General features: G+C 38.5%; 6 protein-coding genes across 7 annotated transcripts; 3 read left to right on the top strand and 3 right to left on the bottom strand.

Moving 5' to 3' along the window:
- Positions 1 to 465: 465 nt before the first annotated feature.
- Positions 466 to 7,115, bottom strand: LOC108089401 (myrosinase 1). The gene is made up of 4 exons (XM_017187590.1): positions 6,886 to 7,115; positions 5,920 to 6,121; positions 1,885 to 2,775; positions 466 to 1,159 (listed from the first exon to the last, which is right to left on the bottom strand). The coding sequence occupies exons 1-4, from the start codon at positions 6,924 to 6,926 to the stop codon at positions 662 to 664; spliced, it is 1,632 nt and encodes a 543-aa protein (XP_017043079.1). The 5' UTR covers positions 6,927 to 7,115; the 3' UTR covers positions 466 to 661.
- Positions 7,116 to 10,076: 2,961 nt separating this feature from the next.
- Positions 10,077 to 12,418, top strand: LOC108089400 (probable ATP-dependent RNA helicase Dbp73D). Its single transcript, XM_017187589.1, has 3 exons — positions 10,077 to 10,197; positions 10,250 to 11,076; positions 11,136 to 12,418. Exons 1-3 carry the CDS (start codon positions 10,175 to 10,177, stop codon positions 12,341 to 12,343), a joined length of 2,058 nt encoding a protein of 685 aa, XP_017043078.1. The 5' UTR covers positions 10,077 to 10,174; the 3' UTR covers positions 12,344 to 12,418.
- Positions 12,419 to 12,944: 526 nt separating this feature from the next.
- Positions 12,945 to 13,709, top strand: LOC108089402 (peptidoglycan-recognition protein SB1). The gene is made up of 2 exons (XM_017187591.1): positions 12,945 to 13,031; positions 13,097 to 13,709. Exons 1-2 carry the CDS (start codon positions 12,977 to 12,979, stop codon positions 13,612 to 13,614), a joined length of 573 nt encoding a protein of 190 aa, XP_017043080.1. The 5' UTR covers positions 12,945 to 12,976; the 3' UTR covers positions 13,615 to 13,709.
- Positions 13,710 to 13,902: 193 nt separating this feature from the next.
- Positions 13,903 to 14,581, bottom strand: LOC108089403 (peptidoglycan-recognition protein SB2). 2 transcript variants are annotated; one of them, XM_017187592.1, is made up of 2 exons: positions 14,218 to 14,581; positions 13,903 to 14,150 (listed from the first exon to the last, which is right to left on the bottom strand). In XM_017187592.1, the coding sequence occupies exons 1-2, from the start codon at positions 14,579 to 14,581 to the stop codon at positions 13,966 to 13,968; spliced, it is 549 nt and encodes a 182-aa protein (XP_017043081.1). In that variant the 3' UTR covers positions 13,903 to 13,965. The 2 variants fall into 2 exon arrangements, with proteins under 2 accessions (XP_017043081.1, XP_017043082.1); XM_017187593.1 differs by having other exon boundaries at positions 13,903 to 14,130.
- Positions 14,582 to 14,955: 374 nt separating this feature from the next.
- On the top strand, positions 14,956 to 15,758 carry LOC108089404. Its single transcript, XM_017187594.1, has 2 exons — positions 14,956 to 15,029; positions 15,298 to 15,758. Exons 1-2 carry the CDS (start codon positions 15,021 to 15,023, stop codon positions 15,634 to 15,636), a joined length of 348 nt encoding a protein of 115 aa, XP_017043083.1. The 5' UTR covers positions 14,956 to 15,020; the 3' UTR covers positions 15,637 to 15,758.
- Positions 15,759 to 17,842: 2,084 nt separating this feature from the next.
- Positions 17,843 to 18,270, bottom strand: LOC108089308. Its single transcript, XM_017187485.1, has 2 exons — positions 18,259 to 18,270; positions 17,843 to 18,196 (listed from the first exon to the last, which is right to left on the bottom strand). The coding sequence occupies exons 1-2, from the start codon at positions 18,268 to 18,270 to the stop codon at positions 17,843 to 17,845; spliced, it is 366 nt and encodes a 121-aa protein (XP_017042974.1).
- Between the last annotated feature and the right edge of the window lie 299 nt (positions 18,271 to 18,569).

Here is an 18,569-nt window from a genome sequence, read left to right as displayed (position 1 = left end):
GATCTTTCAAGGTTTTCAGATCAAATCTGACGCATTTGTATGACGAAAATATAAAGCTTTTCGCATCAGTTTGAAGATTTTTTATATTTATTTGTTTACGGGTCATTAAGTAAAATTATGATCGGTTTATGGTTCAGGAAATAAACGGATATTTTTAACTGTTTGCAAAAACACAAAAAAAAGAAAAAAAAACAACTTTATTTTTACACATTAATCTGCCAAGAAGGTAAAATTTTTAAAGGCGTCACACTTAAATTGTTATTTCTTTCATGTTTATATATATTTCAAAGCTCGGGATATTTCAGAGCTATCATATAATATAATTCTTACCCTCTTCTAAGTTTCATCTTGTTTGAAGATAAATACTTTCGAAATTTCTTAACTCTTTTATTAACTATCAAATCGATTTAAATTTTTTAGTTCCCAATTTTCTACAATTTTCCATTATTCATTCATAAAAACTTCTTTATAATATCACAAAAACGTTTTATTCAGTTTCGAGTCTTTTAGCTTAAGTACAAATTAGAACATCTATACATAATTTATTAGATCGCTGGTTAGACAAACTTAGGGTTACGAGTAGCAAACAATACTTGGCATCACGACAAGTTGACAAGTTGAGTATGGCAAGGCATTTCGACTCGTTCATCTCATCTTCAGCTCATCTGAAGAGGGCCACAATGAGGAGGCCAGTGAGGCTCCAACTCATGATGCCACTGGCTCCACTCGTCCTGGCCACCTGATCCTCCTCCGGCAGCTGAGCCATGGCCACCAGTTGCTGCTCCTCATCGAGCGTTGGTCGGTAGCTCCAGTCGATGGTGTTCGTCTTGCAGATCTGGGCAAAAACTCGCGCCGAAACCTTTGGGGTTCGCGTTCTTTCCGGCGAATTGAAGTCCACGTGGTAGAGTCCGAACTTCTCCGTGTAGCCGACCTTCCACTCGTAGCTGTCCATCAGACTCCAGGCGGTATAACCTCTGACATTTGCACCATCTTCGATGGCATCCAGAACCGCCGACAGATACAGATTGTAGTAATCCACGCGAGCATAGTCATCCAGTCCACCGCGATCACTGACTCCATTCTCCGTGATGATAATCTCGGGCGCATTGTATTCGCGGTGTATCCACATCAACAGATTGTACATTCCCTTGGGAAAGACCTGCGAAAATTGAATACAAGAATACAAGGAGTACAACCCCCTGGTTAGTGGAGTTCATTCACCTGCGCGCCACCTGGTCGAAAGTCACCCTCTTCTTTTGATTCCCCGGCTAAGTAGTTTACTCGGCAAACCATAATTCAAACTGCAAGTGGGGATAGGTCAACCCTCCACTTCGGTTACCTCGAGCACTCCACCAAGTTAATTACACCACCTCAACCTCACGTCCAGGAGGGATTTACCATCTCCATCCCCATCTTGTCTCGGGAGGATGAGCCCCAATCAATTTAGCCGACTAAGCGAAAGATAATTGAAGTCGTCGGGATGACGGAAATGTGGTCCTCGTGTAAAATTGTGGCCATTGCCAGGAGCACTCTTTGCCTCCTGACCTCTTAATGAAATTATTCTGGGTTCTCCTCAACTTTTTAAGTGCTTTAAAGTCAGTTTTGCTTGGAAAAAGAAATTGCTTCCTTGAAAGCTTTTTTCTAGTGTATTTAAAATATTTATATTATTTATGGAAATATTTATGTACGTTGATCAAGAGAGACTAATTATTTTACCTCTGATTCTTAACTTTTTATATAAATTATCTGGAATTTAAGCAGTTCCTAATTTGCTACCTAATAAAGTTAAATACCCCCGCTTTTAACATTTTCTGAGTTAAACTGCATGGTTCTCAATTCACTCTACTTTCATTTTGAAACTACAATCCCAATCCTCTAACTCACCTTAAGCCATTCGGATCCGGAACCTGGCCATTCGGGGTCCTTGCTCTCGACCACTCCCATGTCGTGATTGAAGGACGGAACAGGGAAGTTGCCGGTGTTGTTGTGTCCATTCGAGGTGACCAGGTTGCTGGTGTAGGTGTTGAGACCAAAAAAGTCGGAGGTGCCGCGGATGCGACGGATCTCCTCCTGCGTAAATTCGGGCAACCTGGAACGCACACCAAATCCCTGCTCCTTGCTGAGGTTCCTGATCCGCTCAATCATCACTTTGGGGTAATTTCCGTGCTTGGAGAAGATCGGATGGGCAAACCAACCCACATAAAACTGGAGAGCCCTCTCAGATGCCTCGCGATCCTCAGCAGAGTTAGCATCCTTGGGTTCCGCCCAGGATGAATCGATGGTGATGCCAATGCGGCCACCTTGACGCTGCTGGAAGAGTTCGCGGTACATGTGCACCACTTCGGCGTGGGCCTTCAGAATATTGTGGCCACAGAGATAAGCGGGAATGCCAGGATAATTATAAGAAGGTGCCATGTAATCCACTCCATAACCATGTTCACACACATGCCACGGCTCATTGATGGTGATCCAAGTCTTCACCCGATCTCCGAACATTTCAATAACCAATCGTGCGAAGTCCTTGAAAACCGGAATGATCTCCGGATTGGTCCAGCCACCCAGCTCCTGCAACCTTTGTGGCATGTCCCAGTGGTAGATGGTCACCATGGGAGTGATGTTGTAGCGGAGCAGCTCGTCGATCAAATTGGAGTAGTACTTGATGCCCGCGGTGCTCACGTGGTTCATGTAGCCACCGGGCATAATTCGTGGCCAAGACAAGGAGAAGCGGTACGTTCCCGCATGCAGCTCCTTCACCATCTGCACATCGCGTTTCCACTGAAAAGGATCAAGGATATTTCAGGATTATAATGGGGTTTAAAGAGTTACTTTGTGCTTTTAATTAACAAAAAAATTGTAAAGATATTTTATCATATTTTTTATATAGAGTATAGAGCTTTTTATAAAGAGTTATTTTAGTAACTTCGAATGTCTGAAATGTTTTCATTTTTAATGATCCTAATATATAATAGACGGGGCAAAATCAAATTTTATCCGAATAAAACAAAGAAAAAATAAAAATCTAACGTGTAAAAGTAGTATTTATTTATTTATATAATTTTTTTTATTACTTTTTCAAACCATTTATTAAAATTCAAATTGACTTGATGTCATGGATGTTTCAATTAAAATCTCACTACCTGATGACATACCTAATGACCACAGATTAATGTTTATTTAAGTGGTTTAATATAATTCTGACGTCCATAGTTAAATTCCATCACACTTCACCATTTAATTTAATAAGAACCTGTCATAAAGTAAGCGCTGCAATTCGTTTGAATGCTTAATACCAAGACAAGAAGTCAAAATATTTGAAAACCAGTAGGTAACTAGTCATTTATAATCCGTCTGTTTGGTAAGAACATAAAATCTAATCGAAACTCACGAACTAAATTGGTAATTGATATAGACAAATCAAAGCAATCACATTAGTGTCAATACGCTTTTAAATGGATATATGGACAAATAAATAAACCTGCAAATGGATACAATAAATGTAGGAAAACTAGACTGCAGCATTGTGACTTGTTTGCTGCAGTTTTCGATTGAGTTGATTTCCTTTGAAACGATGCCAAGAATGCCTGGCCAAATTACCAAAAACCCCAAAATTGGAATGGAAAACCAGTTGGTTGGTCAGTCCAGTCAGTCATTGGCGACACATTCCACACGCCCAATGGTCATTGTCATAAGTTGGCCCGAAGCTCTGACTCTGACTTTGACTGTGGCTTTAACTCAGACTGTTGCTAATTATGTGACTTTGTATCGAAAACAATTCAAATCTCGATCGCCGAGTGTTGCATATGGAAAGGAAGGGGGCGTTTAAGCTGTCCGTAAAACTATTAAATTCATTTATCACATCGCCTGCCGCCGCTGACAACAATAACAAGTAGATAAGTTAACAAAAAAAAATACAAAGTAAATGTATCCAACACCTGATGCAAATGCAACAGTTGGCACCTGAAATAAAATCGGTTAGCCTACTGATTGGCATTAGCAAGCAGATTATGACACAATTAATGTTACTCCAACACAGTCGACGTGATACTTCAATAAATCACGGCAACTATTTCAATGCGAATTCCTTTTAGAAATAGCTACTAGGGAGAATCTTGGAAGGAGATCCAGATCTTTAATGTATTCAAATTTAAGGTTGCCATGCACTCCATTAATATTAGCTCTTTGATTTATTGGTTTTTTATAGGACAATATTTTAAATCCGAGCAGATATGTAATAATATGTAATTAAAAATAAGATTAGAAATCATGTTGTTCAACTAATTTAATGCGATAGTGTTGATGTGTTCAAGCTGATCTTGATATAAATATCAAGATTAATTTTCGGCTAGGAAATACAGACTTAATAACTTATTTAAAATCAGAACAGTAATGTAAAAATTGTTTTTAAATTGATGCAGAAGTTTAGTTGATCTTTGTATCTTTGAAAATGTATTATTTCTTTGAGAATGGTAAAAGTCTTGAGATAAGAAGTAATCCAGTGAACCTGATGCTTCTTTTTCTTCTTTTATCATATAATAAAGATTTTAATTATTTTATTGCATATGCAAACAAACATTTTTGGTTAAACAATAGACAAAGCAAACATTTATGACGTCTATTTAGCGAAAAGTGTGCTTCCTTATCTATTCATTTAAGTCTGTCTGAAAAAATGGGACAAATGACTAATTAATTCAAAAGCAAGTTTGCTCAGATTTTTATCAGGTTCTGGTTGGTTGTTCTACAATACTTTGTTGCCTGTCTAAAAATTTCCATACTTTCCATCTAATATATTTTATATATAATATATATCCCAGTTCCGTTTCAGGCCCATTTTATGTAAGCAATCAAGTCACGCCCTAGTTTAGTTTATCTGCCCTTTAAGTCGGTTTACTGTGCGAGGATCATTAATTCAGCGCTGATCGAGAGTCATTAATCAATTTGCTGGACAAATGGTGCAAATGCAAGGCGCTGAAAAGCCCAGATGGAAACAAGTTGATTATCAGAACGGAGTGGTTAATCAAGCGAAGTTCGAGACATTCGAAACAGGTGTCCCCATGCGGCTTATGATTTATGCGATTCTTGGTTAATGGTTTTTGTGGTCAGAACTATGAAACTATGCAAATTGTTTATGGCCTGTAATGGGATGCAAACTTGTCTCAGTTGAATCGCTTGTCCACACTTGAGGATGATTTTATGGCCTATTGAAATGGGCACATGAGTTATGGTTATTGCTCGGAGTCATGTTACTAAAACATAATTGCCCAAAGAAACTTGGCTTTCAATTAATTGGGGGCGCTCGAGAACAGTATTATATTTTTGTTTTCAGTAGCTGTTTGTTGAAGCTAGAAATCTTTGAAAAATCGTTAGGTATTTACATTTTAATAGGTAAGACTAAATAAAGACATAACTTTAGAGCTTCGCAAGACAATTTTACTGGCAATTCTGTTTAAACAATCAACTAAAGAGCAATCGATGAGTTCAGCTTTTAATTTTAAATAAAATAATAATAAAGCTATTAAAAAAAAAATTAACATATGTGATATTAATATTATTAGATCGCTAGGAAAAACTTTTAAAATGTATCTTGAACTTAAGCTTCTATGTCTGCAAATCTCGTAATTATTTAAAATAATTAAAGAACTGATCTACTGATCTCTTCAGACTCTTAAGTCCATCTCTTTAAATCCATCTCATATGATTAGCGTCAAAAGCTCTAGATAATATCACGTAATTAGCTGTGTAACTAATAGCCATCGGAGTGCATCAATCGCGAGTTGCTTACATATTTTCCAGTCGATTACCTCAACAAGTCATTTGGCTGGAGATCTTGAACTCTTTGCATAACTTCCAATCAGATTGTGGCTGATTCTGATTCTGAATAGCTACCATTATTGATTTGCCGAATGACTCGACGCAACTCACCTGATGATAGCTGTCCGAGGAAATATCACCATTTGATCGGTCCACTATTTTCTCGGGATGATTGTGGGTGAGAAAGTCCCAAATGGACTCCCCCTTATCATCCGCATTCCAGCCCCCCTCGATTTGATAAGATGATGAGGCGACGCCCCAGCGAAAGTCGTTGGGGAATCGACGATTTTGGCTCACCGGACTGCCAAGGCATCTGTAAAAAATAAAATATGGTAATGTGTTAATCGCAAAATGTTGCTAAATCTTCTTTAATAAACCCGCCGCTCTCTGGTTATTCACCCAAGTCTGCTGTTAATCATGTGACATTCGAAATTGACGAATGTTACGACAATTTTTATTTACTTTTAAATCTTTTGTGCAATTTTATGATCTTGGTATCAGTCATTTAACTCAATTGTTGATTTGCTGGTCAAGGTCGAACCAGATTAAACAAATACATTTCGAGCTTTCTTTAAGCTAAATTAACTTTTTGCAGGTATGCCAAGGTAATCATAAACAAATTTCTTATCTGGTCTTTGTCATTAGTATGTATTCCTCTGTGATTTCTTTTGCACAAAGGTAAAACAAAAGAATTCTTATTAAACAAAGCTAAAAATAATTTTAAACTAAAAGAGAGACTAAGAAAAATATTAACTGGGAATATTTTAAGGCGATAAACTTGTCTTAAACTTATATATTTTTTGCTCTCATTTAAATCCAGTTCATTTGAGGGAATTAAATATTCATTTTTAAAACATGACTGGAAATATACACAATTTTATATACATCCAAATTTAATTAGATGTACACATATATATACATAAGCTGCTCATTTGTATTTTAAGTCGATTTTAAAACGTATATGTGTTAAATTCTTTTATAAAATCAAACTATTGATTTTCCCTTGGTTTCTGAATCCTTTTTTTGACCTTTGAAATTTCCACAGTATGTAATTGTACTCCTATAATTGACACTTACGATGCAATCAGAACAAATGCGGGTAGTATAAATTTCAACATTTTTTATTTTTGGTGTATATCCTTAATATCCTTAAACGCGAAACTAATTGATATCAAACGAAACTTTTGTGCAAAAAAGCGGAATGTTTTTGCCTTAAACTTTTTCGATTGTTACTTTTAACTTTTCGCGACTTGCTTTATTTGATTTTTGGCGAGCAGCTTTTTCGATTCCCGAGCGTGCTAACCCGACTGCGAAACGCTTGCAAATGAACTCGGCGCTTTTATGTCCTACCGTTATAAGGCGATCGGCGGTGCTCGAGTCATAGACGAGTTCTCACTCCCTCTCTTTCTCGCCTTTTCGAAGCGGAGATCACCGACAGGTGTCGATGATATTATTATCTTTTTTGTTTTTATCTCGGGTTTTGTTTTGTTTGCTTCCAGATTCTGTATTTACCGGTTAAGTGTGATTGGGGAAAGGTGGAATGGAAAAAGTTCTGAATATTCTTCTTCCCGGCAAACATAAGAGAAATCTCACCCAAATCAAAGGGAGAGTTATTATTAATAAAAAGCCTGCGAATATTATTTAAATTTTTCTCTATCGGCCGCCGTCTTAGCATAAATTATACTATAATAAATATTCCAACCGAGCTGTACAATAGCCACAATAGCACGATTATAGCAGTGCTATAGGTTTTATTATCTTAAGCTGGAGCTTAAGCTTTTTTTTTTTTAATTTTTCATTGGTTTAAGATACACGTTTATCACATTAAGTATTTTAGAATTACCTAAAACCTATTAAACATGCATATAACTAGGGTTCTGTAGCCAATTTGATGTTTTATCAAAAATAGGTCATAAAACATCCATTTATTTGCACGTTTTTCTCATAAAGTTGGAATATAAATGAGCATCATTAAACAGCCATCGGTATTCAAAAATTAATTACTTAAGTTCATCGATCGCTTTATACCTTACCATGGTAAATACCGTTAATAACATTTAACGGTGCAAGTATAAAAGAACAGTAAAATTTGCACAAGAGACAAGTTTAAAATCTTTAATAATCCAAAATGATCTAATTAAAATCGATTTAAGTGTATTTCTTAATAAATATGAAATTAGTTACTTACATAAAATGCAAGTTTATCCAGTTTTATAATATAAACCCAATAGGTACTAATTATAGAACTACGTAGTTCCCTTTATTTACTTTTCCAAAGTTTTTAATTAATTTTTTGGTTACTGGAAAACGAAAACAATGTTTAAACAAGTGCTGGTAAAAACAACTACGAGTTTTCTCCGGAAGAATGATAAGGCGAAGAGAATTGCTCGCCGGAGAGAGTCAAAAATCTGTTGGAGAAATTCAATGATAAAGGCTAATGGAACAGCGAGATAAGATCGAATTTTGGTTACGCTGTCAATTACAGATTTAACGTCATACTTTGTCCGGGGAGTTGGAAACTGAAAAACGGAACCGAACTTTGGCCAAAGAAACACGTTCTGGCATTGGAATCGCCCAAAAGAACCGAACAATGACTCTTTTGCCTTACAATAGCCATTATATGGACAGCTTTCGTATCCGCAAACTCGCTTAATAACCTTATATCCAGTTTTGATATTTTAAGCCGACTTATGTGCTAAATGAAACAACCTGGTGCTGATGCGAGCCGAAAGTTTTGAAAGTCAGTCAAGGAAATAAAACAAATATTAACGTTCAGTTTTGATTTAGCTTCTTCTTCACTTAGCATTTATTTTAATATTACAGTTTATCAAGTTTTACTAATTTTGATGCTTGGAATTAAAATCGGGTGAATCAGAAATAAAAAGAACAGATCGTCTTCTCTTTAACTCATATTTGTTATGATGTGATTTTCCCAAGATCTTACTTATGAGGTCTTCAAACGAATCTTCTGAATAGAAAAGAATATTTAAATAAGCTAATAGCTTAAACAATCACTGGGCTTAAATAATATATGCTCCCTTTTCGTGATGAGGGCGTATATTTTACTACGTGAGAAAAGTTTGTATGACTGCTGATTAATAGGATGATACATTACAAATTCCTAATTATTGTAGTTATTAATGAAATGAATCGTATAATGAGTCTTTCAAAAATGTTGGTTTTTAAAGGAAGCGGTTTGATTTCCGAAAAGTATTGCTATATATAGAGTTCTGAATCGTATATGTAAGTACTGACGCACGATGTGGGCGTGTCACCATCGGTCACAGGTGTTCAACTGCCACTGAACTGCATCGAATTTAAATGTACGTACCATGATTAATGGAGCCATTTAAGATTATAAATTTGCGGACGGAAATGTCAATGCGATTTTAAGGTATTACTGTCTGCTATGGTAACAATAAAATGCGGTCTAAATGTTACTAATCAGTTCGCAAATAGCTTGTAAAATCTGTCATTTTATTACCCATTTTCAGACGTCAAGTTTGAGTTCTTTCTACGATTCTCTTTATAGTGGAGCATGTAAAAAACCTTTTAACCGGTTTGGAGTATGGCTATAAGCCTTTATTATATCTGATGCTGATTTTTGCATCTGTCGCTTCGCTTCGGGTCATTTATGAATCATACTCTGGCATAAAAATCCCCAAAGAAACCCGTGATGTTGGAGGCACTTTGAATACGCATCAACGCATTTCGTAAGCCGATCTAAAGGGAAACTACGAATCCCCTTGAAAACTGGATTATGAACCAATATTGTTTTCCTTTCCGTTGTCAATTATTCTGTTTGCGGTTGTGGGAATTAAATCAAATATTCCGTATAACTGGAATAAAATACTGTGAATAATTTAAAGTAGGGACCACAGGGGAGAAGTTATGAATATGGATAGCCAATAGCTAAACAAAATTTTCCAATGAAAATTGTGGCTTTATCTTTACCAGAAAATTGTTTTTTAATGTTAATTGCAATTTACTTGATAATTTAATTGGGATTTAGATAAGTATGATTTAGTAAGCAAGTAAGAAAGTAAGATTAAGTAAGAAAACATAATATATATATTAAATTATACGATTTATTTTAACATGTTTTCACTGATACTCTATTTCTTATTTCCAGCCAAAGTTTATACCTAACAAATTTCTAAAAAGTAATGTTTTTTATAAATGGCTTAAATGTAAAATGTATTTAAATCTTTCGCGCCTTTTTTTAAAACGATATGGCAACATTGTATCTGCGGCCTTATTCAAAAACAACAGAACTGGTCATACTAATTGTAAAAACGTAAACAAATTGTCGGCAACACGTGTGCCCACTTGGTTTTCGTTTTATTCAATAAAAACATCTTTAATAATGGAATTATTTACTGTAAATAGGTAAGTTAAGTGGCCTATACATCATACACTTAAGATAACGTTTTTTTCGTAGATATACAGAGAGTTTCAAGAAATCAAAAGATGGAATCAAAGAAACCGCCAGCAACGAGGATGAAATCCTGCAGAAATTGCTTCAAAAAGCAGCAAAACGCAAGAGGAAGTCCAAGGAAAGTGAAGCTATAGAAACACCTGCTCCAGAAAAAGAAATTCCAGATGAAGAGGAAAAGGTTTCCAAGGAGGAGGAGCAGGTGGAGCAACTGGAAGAACACAAGGAAGTAGTTGAGGAGCAGGATGTGCCCTCCAATGAGTTTCAAGTCCTCGGTGGCGATGGATCGGCGGCCAAGAAGAGAAAGGTTGAGATGCAGCTGCCCAGTTGGTTGGGCCATCCCACGATCATCGAAGGTGGGAGCCTTCTGCCCGATGAGGAGGTACCCGCTTCGGAGGCCATTGATCAGCTGGACTACTTGGACAAATCGACTTGTTTGGCCCTCAAGCAGATGAAGATCAAGCGCCTGTTTCCTGTCCAACGGCAGGTGATTCCCTGGATTCTGGAGGCACATGCCAAACCGGCACCCTTTCGACCACGGGACATCTGTGTTTCTGCTCCCACGGGCAGCGGAAAAACGTTGGCTTTTGCAATTCCAATTGTTCAGTTGCTATCGCAACGTGTCGAGTGCAAGGTTCGGGCTTTGGTGGTGCTACCAGTGGCAGAGTTGGCTCTGCAGGTCTTCCGGGTCATCAGTTCGCTGTGCGCTAAAACAGATCTTGAGGTTTGTCTGCTGTCCAAGCAGCACAAGCTGGAAGACGAACAGGAGAAGTTGGTGGAGCTGTACAAGGGCAAATACTACTCGAAGGTGGACATTGTTGTGACCACGCCAGGTGAGTTAAAAAAATTGATCAACTTACCAACCACATTACAAATTTTCTAATTATTTTAGGTCGATTGGTGGACCATCTGCATGCCACCAAAGGCTTTTGTCTGAAGAACCTCAAGTTCCTGATTATCGACGAGGCAGATCGGATAATGGACGCCGTTTTCCAAAACTGGCTTTATCACCTGGACAGCCATGTCAAGGAAACTACAGACCAATTGCTGGCGGGCACACAAGCTCCTCTTTGCTATGCGGAGCTCAAGTCCAGTTTTGGCAAGCAGCCACATAAGCTCCTGTTCTCGGCCACTCTGTCACAGGATCCGGAAAAGCTGCAGAACCTGCGACTCTTTCAGCCACGCCTGTTTACCACTGTGTTTACCCTGCCCGTGATCAAGGATGCGGCGGATGAAGACGCTGATCCCGAATCGAATCCAGATCGCGGGCAATTTGTGGGCAAATACACAACACCGGCTGAGTTGACAGAACAATTCTGTGTTACGGAGCTGCGGCTGAAACCGCTGACTCTGTTCGCTCTGGTGGAGGAGAACAAATGGAAGCGGTTCCTATGCTTCACCAACAGTACGGATCAAGCCAGTCGCCTGGCATTCGTGATGCAGAAGCTCTTCAGAGGGACACAAACCAGAGTGGCCGAGCTGTCGGGCAATCTTTCAGCTCTGGTTCGAAGCAAAACCCTCAAAGACTTCGCTGCTGGGCGTGTAAATGGACTGATCTGCTCAGATGCCCTGGCGCGAGGTATCGATGTGGCGGATGTGGATGTGGTGCTGTCCTACGAGGCACCACGCCACATTAAAACCCACATCCATCGAGTGGGTCGAACGGCTCGAGCTGGAAGAAAGGGAACTGCAGTTACGCTGCTAACTGAACAAGATCAGGCAGCATTCAAGAAGGTGCTCCACGATGTGGGCAAGGGCTTGGGCGAAGAGATCCACGTTTCCCCAGACATTGAGGTGCAGCATGCGGATAAGTACAAACAGGCTTTGAGCAATCTGCGCAGCCGACAGGAGGGTGAAAAGGTTAAGAAGGCGGTGCACAAGAAACGTGTGGCCCAGCAGGCTTTGGTCCACAAGAGACACGAGGAAGATGGTGCCGATCGTCCACTTACGTTAATGGAGAAGCTGCAGCTCAAGGCAGCCTCTGGTAAAATAGAGCAACCCAAGAAGGAGAGCAAACCCAATGCAGACAAATCAAAAGCCAAGCCGAGGGAAACCAAAAAACAACGCATCGCCAAAAAGCGAAAGGCCATCGAAAACTAAAACTTGGAAAGACCATCTGGAATATATTGTTTGTTTTAGTTTATTTTAATATAATAATATAAATGACAATTTAAATGTTCTTTTTGTATAGCGTGAGCGTTGTTACGGGGTCTCCGGGAGCAGTTTCTTATCTCTGGGGCACAAGTGATTCCCCAGCGGGTTCTTCACCGCAAGCGGTGCTTGTTTACCCTATAAGAAGATGCTTTTATTAGTGGGGAATATGACACATTACTTGAGACCTAAAACGTTTTATGATCTTATATAAATTTTACCGCCTTACATTATGACATGAAACATATTTCTATCATTTCTCGGTGCTAAATCTGTATTAGCCCTAAATTTGTTCTATCAATCGAACAACAGTTTAGCATATAAATTATGTATCGTTCTGTTTCTTTTCCACAAAAATTGTAATATAAAAATATAGTAAAATTATAAACCGTTAATTTTCAATTACATTTTAAAAAGACTATTTTATATTATTTTTTCCCAATAATAAATTTAGGTTAAATTGTTCTTGTAACATTTTCTTTAATGGGTATTAACGACTTCGGGTTTCTTTGTCATCTACCTTTCCTATTTAAACAGCCGCCGAAAGCCAGAGAATTTCATAGAATCTCAAACCCCAAAACGATGAACACATCAACGGCAATCAAGTTTGTGGCTGCTCTGGCGCTCTGCTCCCTAGGTAATCAATCACATTGTGCCTACCCCTAAGTTCGATTAGCTAATCATGATCTCTCTTCCGATCAGCTCTCTCCGCCGATGCGTTAACAATTGAACCCCGCAGCAGTTGGGGAGCAGCGGCTGCTCGTTCGCCTTCGAGGATTTCCGGAGCCGTGGACTATGTGATCATCCATCACTCCGACAATCCCAACGGGTGCTCCACATCCGAGCAGTGCAAACGGATGATCAAGAGCATCCAGTCGGATCACAAGGGTCGCAGGAATTTCAGCGATATTGGCTATAACTTCATTGTGGCCGGAGATGGAAAGGTGTACGAGGGTCGTGGCTTTGGACTCCAGGGCTCCCATGCCCCCAACTACAATCGCAAGAGCATTGGCATCGTCTTCATTGGCAATTTCCAGCAGAATAAACCCTCTGCCCAAATGCTGCAGAATGCAAAGGATCTGATCGAGTTGGCCAAGCAGCGAGGACACCTCAAGGATAACTACACGCTGTTCGGACACCGCCAGACGAAGGCCACCACCTGTCCAGGTGATGCCCTCTACAACGAGATCAAGACATGGCCCCACTGGAGGCAAAATTAATTCAAGTTAGATCTTAAGTAGAACTTTTTGAAGTTTATTATTATGTTAGAATATATCGAATTACCTCACATAAAAAATTATTGTCATAACTTAAATGTTGCTTAGCCTTTATGCATTTTGCTTGACATTTGTAATGACTTCAAGGGTATGTAAACTTACTTTCTTGTTTATATATTATTTTATTTTTTTCTTTATAAAAGAGTTACAAATTTATATACATTTTGCTAGATAAAGGGGTAGAGAAAAAAGATGTAAAGAGTTATCAAAAACTCAATATTTTTGGGCGGAAAGAAAGTAATTAAATTTCCAATTTTTTAGTTGGTTTAAAAGTTAAAGGATTCTTTTTGAACCTTAAGGCTTCGGTTTCCATTGTGGCCATTTTCTGAGCTCATTCAGAAGATGTCTTCCTGGACAGGCAGTAGCTTTCGTTTGGCAATGTCCAACTAAAGCATAATTTGGCAAAACCTGACGACGCTGCACAGCAATTTGGATGAGTGTTCGGGCAGCTTGAAGCATCTGGGGAGGAGGTAACCCAGCTGAAAAGGATAAACATTAAAAAGGATTACCTTAAGATCCAATAGAAACAAGCGATCAATTACTCACCCTGGAAATTGCCAATAAATGCAATGCCAATGGATTTGCTGTTGTAATTTGGAGCATGTTCACCCCGAATGCCAAAACCTAAACCTTCGTAGATGCGACCATCTCCTCCGATCAGGAAATTGTATCCTATATCCCTGAACTTCCTGCGAAGATGATCATTTCGGATCTGTCTAATTGCCAACTGGCATTGATAGGGATTGGAACAGGGAGCCGTGGCTGTGTGATGAATGACAATGAGTCGAACGGGCACCACGAGCCTTGGTAATCTAGAATTGAGTGGCACAGGACACCAAGAACTTCTGGGAACAATCTGGCCCAAGGCCAAAGTCAAACCAAATAAAACGAGTGCCAATTGGAGCTTCATCTTCACCTCTGGACTGTATGTTTAGCAGAAGCTACAGATCTGTTTATATAGCCAACCGAAATTTCAGAACAAGAATCGAGTTATTTACCCAGATGTTTTGATCAATGGGTTCGATCAATGAATTGCAGCATAATTAAATGGCAAGAAGCCTTTGTCTGGTTGCAAATTCCGCTTGCGTCATCCCTATAAAGGTATTGTAATATTATTTATATATATAAGAAACTATCCAAGCTTTGTTGGCTTCTCTTCTTTGGGAATGCGCATCTGCCCTTGGACGAGCCGGTGGCCCAAAAATGGCTGGTCATCCGTAAACGGGCAACTGCATTTGAAAGTCAAATCCAATCCGGGGGCAGCTATAAAAGCCACTTGGTTGAACTTCGAGTGGACAGTGACCAGTAATCGAGTGGCCCAGACAGATAATCCAGGTTGAAACCACAAAATGAAGATCGTGAGTATCCTTAAGGATCACTAAATTAGGTGCATTTTATACGAGTTTAATATTCAGAGGCCTAATGATATTATTAGTTATGATATTTGTGTTACAAAATATTTTTGAACAGTTATTGGAAATTAAATGTTAAAAAAAATTCAAAAATTTAAGAATGAAAATAAAATGTTCACAGAAAATGAAATATAGAAGCTATAATAGACTTGATATTTAAATCCATTTTTTTGAAAGATTTTTTACTTAGCATTCTCTGTTTATAATAATCCAGGTTCTAGCGACTTTTTTGGGCTACTTACTTCTGGGACTGGTTCTGTCCCATGCCAGCGTAGCAACTGCCACAACTGGAGTGATTCCGGCGTATCCAGCTGCGGTTCCGGCTACCATTCCCAGAGTGGTTCCCGTGGCCACCAGTCATCAGTTTGTCACCCGGAACTGGAATCGAGTTTATGTGCCACCAACCACAGTGGCCACCTATCCGAATACCTATTTCAAGTACAGCGGTGGCTATCCTGCCTATAATTATCCCTATGCAACGACCTATCAGTACACCTATCCCTACTATTATCCAGCCTATAACTATGGGTATGGCTACAAGGGTATCTGGTGAAACAGGTATTCAAAATAGGGAATTATAATTACACCCCACCCTTAATCATTTGTGATAATAATCGATACAAAATGAATTGATTTGTATATGCCTATGGAAATATATAAAATATTTTAATCGAATTTTTGGATTGTTTTTCAATTAATGAAAATAATCTATATATATAAAAGCAAGTTGTGTTAGTTCCACCACTTATAACTTAAGAACGGCTGAACAGATTTGGCTGAAAATTGGTAGGAAGGTAGCTTAGAGCCCGGAATAGGAGTTAGGGTACTTTTTATTCCGTTCGACATACCAAAAATCGCATATAAACTGAGTTATTACCTCATCAAACTGACAAGCACACACTACCATAGCATTTTAACTCAATTTTTTTAAAGTGAGTAGAAATTATTTGTGATTTTGGTGAATTGAAGTGAAGTGAAGTTTTTCGTGCTTTTTGTGAATTGAAGTGAAGGGAAGTTTAATTAATAATGCCGCGACCAAGACGATCGAATCTTTCCCGACAAAGCCGTAATGCAAGAAGACTACAAAATACTGCAAATGGAAGGTCTGAAGAAGAACAAAACAATGAACGTGAACAGAACCGCGTTAGAATAGGTCGACGTCGTGCTTCTCAATCAGCAGAGCAAAGAGAGGCAATCCGTAATACGGCTCGGTTGACAATGCAGAATCGTCGAGCTTACAACAGAGGTCAAGAAATAGATCATTTGCGACGCAGAAGAAATTTATCAAGTGCTGATTTGAATCGAGCAGCGTTTCAATACGATTGCATCACTGATTACAGCTTGCATCCTAGCGTTTGCATTGGGCAAATGGACGTTGTTTGCGAGTATTGCGGTGCACTGAAGTTTTCCGGAGAAACGCCTGGATTATGCTGCTTTAATGGTAAAGTTAAATTGCCATTGTTGACTCCGCCACCTGAGCCATTGTATTCGTTGCTTTGTGGTGAAACACAAGAATCACGCCACTTTCTTGCAAATACCCGAAAATACAATGGTTGTTTCCAAATGACGTCATTTGGGGCAGATATTATCGAAGAACGAGGATTTAATCCGACTTTTAAGGTTTTTTTTGGTATTACATAGAATTTAGTTAAAGAATAACTTACTTTATCTTAGATACAAGGGCAGATTCACCATCGAATTGGATCATTACTTCCTTTCGAAGATACACAAAAAAAATTTAAAAATATACACGTATTTCATGGGCAACATGGAAGAATGCGATCAATGAAGGGATGAAACGAGCAATTCTTCAAGACTTGCAGTGTCTGCTTCATGAACATCAGGTTGTTTAAGAGTGCTTTAGAGCGCATGCCAAATGATGACTATAAAGTTGTCATAAAAGCAGATAAACGACCATCTGGAACACACAAAAGGACATTTAATGCTCCAACAATAGACGAAGTCGCCATCCTGATTGTGAACAATTTGATGAATGAGGAGATACATTATCGGGTTTTACTCTTGATCGAAGATAAGTGTTACCTCATGTGCGGTAATATATTAATCAGGTTAGAATGCCAGCGCCAAATCGTGAAATGAATGAGGCATTTAATCGAGAATTAGAACGGGAACGTGAATATGATCACCAGGAATTAAATTTATTAGTTCAAACGAATGTACCCCTGTTGAATTCCCAACAGAAGAAAGTTTATGATACTTTAATGAAGGCAATCGATGAAGAAAATGGTGGTTTATATTTCCTAGATGCCCCTGGTGGTACTGACAAGACATTCCTCATGTCATTAGCTTTAGCAACTGTTCGGGCGAGATCCAACATAGCTGTTGCAGTTGCTTCTTCGGGAATAGCAGCCATATTGTTAGAAAGATGCCAAACGGCTCATTCAGCATTAAAATTACCGTTAAATCTTCAAATTATTGAGGAACCAACGTGTAATATTGCAAAACACTCGGAAATGGCCAAAGTTTTAATGGTATCGAAATAAAATTTTTCCTTTTCATATATAAAACAAAAAAAAATTTTCTTTATCTTTTAAACACCAAACGAAGTTTTACCTAAAACTATCGCCATCTGGTGGCGGAACGGAGTTCGCTGGGTTTACTAGTAAATTGTATAAATACAAATGCAAATATGAAATAATTAAACTTGAAACTTAAGTTATAAAAAGTTTATATGGTTAACCATCTTGTACTTTTATTTATATATAAAATATTTTTCAAATATCAGCTTTTAAGATTTTCTAAAGGAAAAATGGTGCTGGCACTCCAGGAGCAACAAAACGAGTTGGCTGAATGAGACGAGCTCCAGCTCCAGAAAATGGGTTAGCATCCAGAAAACGAGCAGGAGTAGTTGGGCCAAAGGCGGCATTAAATTGGTTAAAGTAATCCAACCGCTGGCTGCTAGAAACAGCCAAAGGAGAAGCACCCAAAGGAGCAGCCAAAGGATTAACAGCAAAGGGAGCTGCAGAGTAGGCAGCAAAAGGAGCAACAGATCCTGAATAGAAGCCAAAAGGAGATCCCGATGGAATTATAGCTGGATCCACAGCAGGTTTGCCTGCCACACTGGCCAACAAACCCAGGGAAACAATAATCAACTACAAAAATAAAAGAAGGATATTTACAAATTCGAACTTAAGATCCTTAAGATTCTGCTCACCATTTGCTGCATTTCAGGGAGATTGCTGCTCTTGCAGAGTCCAAAAACTGAATATGCATTTTCTTGGATTGACTCTTTGGTTTTATAGTTTTTTGGGAGGAGGAGGAGGCTACAGTTGGTCTGGCTTAAAGCCGCACCAAATCGTCACAAACTTGGTGCCAAAAGTGGCCTAAATGATAGGTGCTGGCAAAGCAGCAAGTAATTTGCATATGATCCGATATGGCGATATATGTTTTGAAACCCACATTAAGGTAACCAATAGTTACTTGCACATTATTATTTCGAAACTATAACTTTTCTGTATTTGTAAT

Source organism: Drosophila ficusphila, unplaced genomic scaffold (assembly GCF_018152265.1).
Source record: "Drosophila ficusphila isolate 14025-0441.05 unplaced genomic scaffold, ASM1815226v1 contig_286, whole genome shotgun sequence".
NCBI classification, from domain to species: domain Eukaryota; kingdom Metazoa; phylum Arthropoda; class Insecta; order Diptera; family Drosophilidae; genus Drosophila; species Drosophila ficusphila.
The sequence above is the reverse complement of the archived record's forward strand: the minus strand, read 5'-3'. Positions and strand labels throughout refer to the sequence as shown.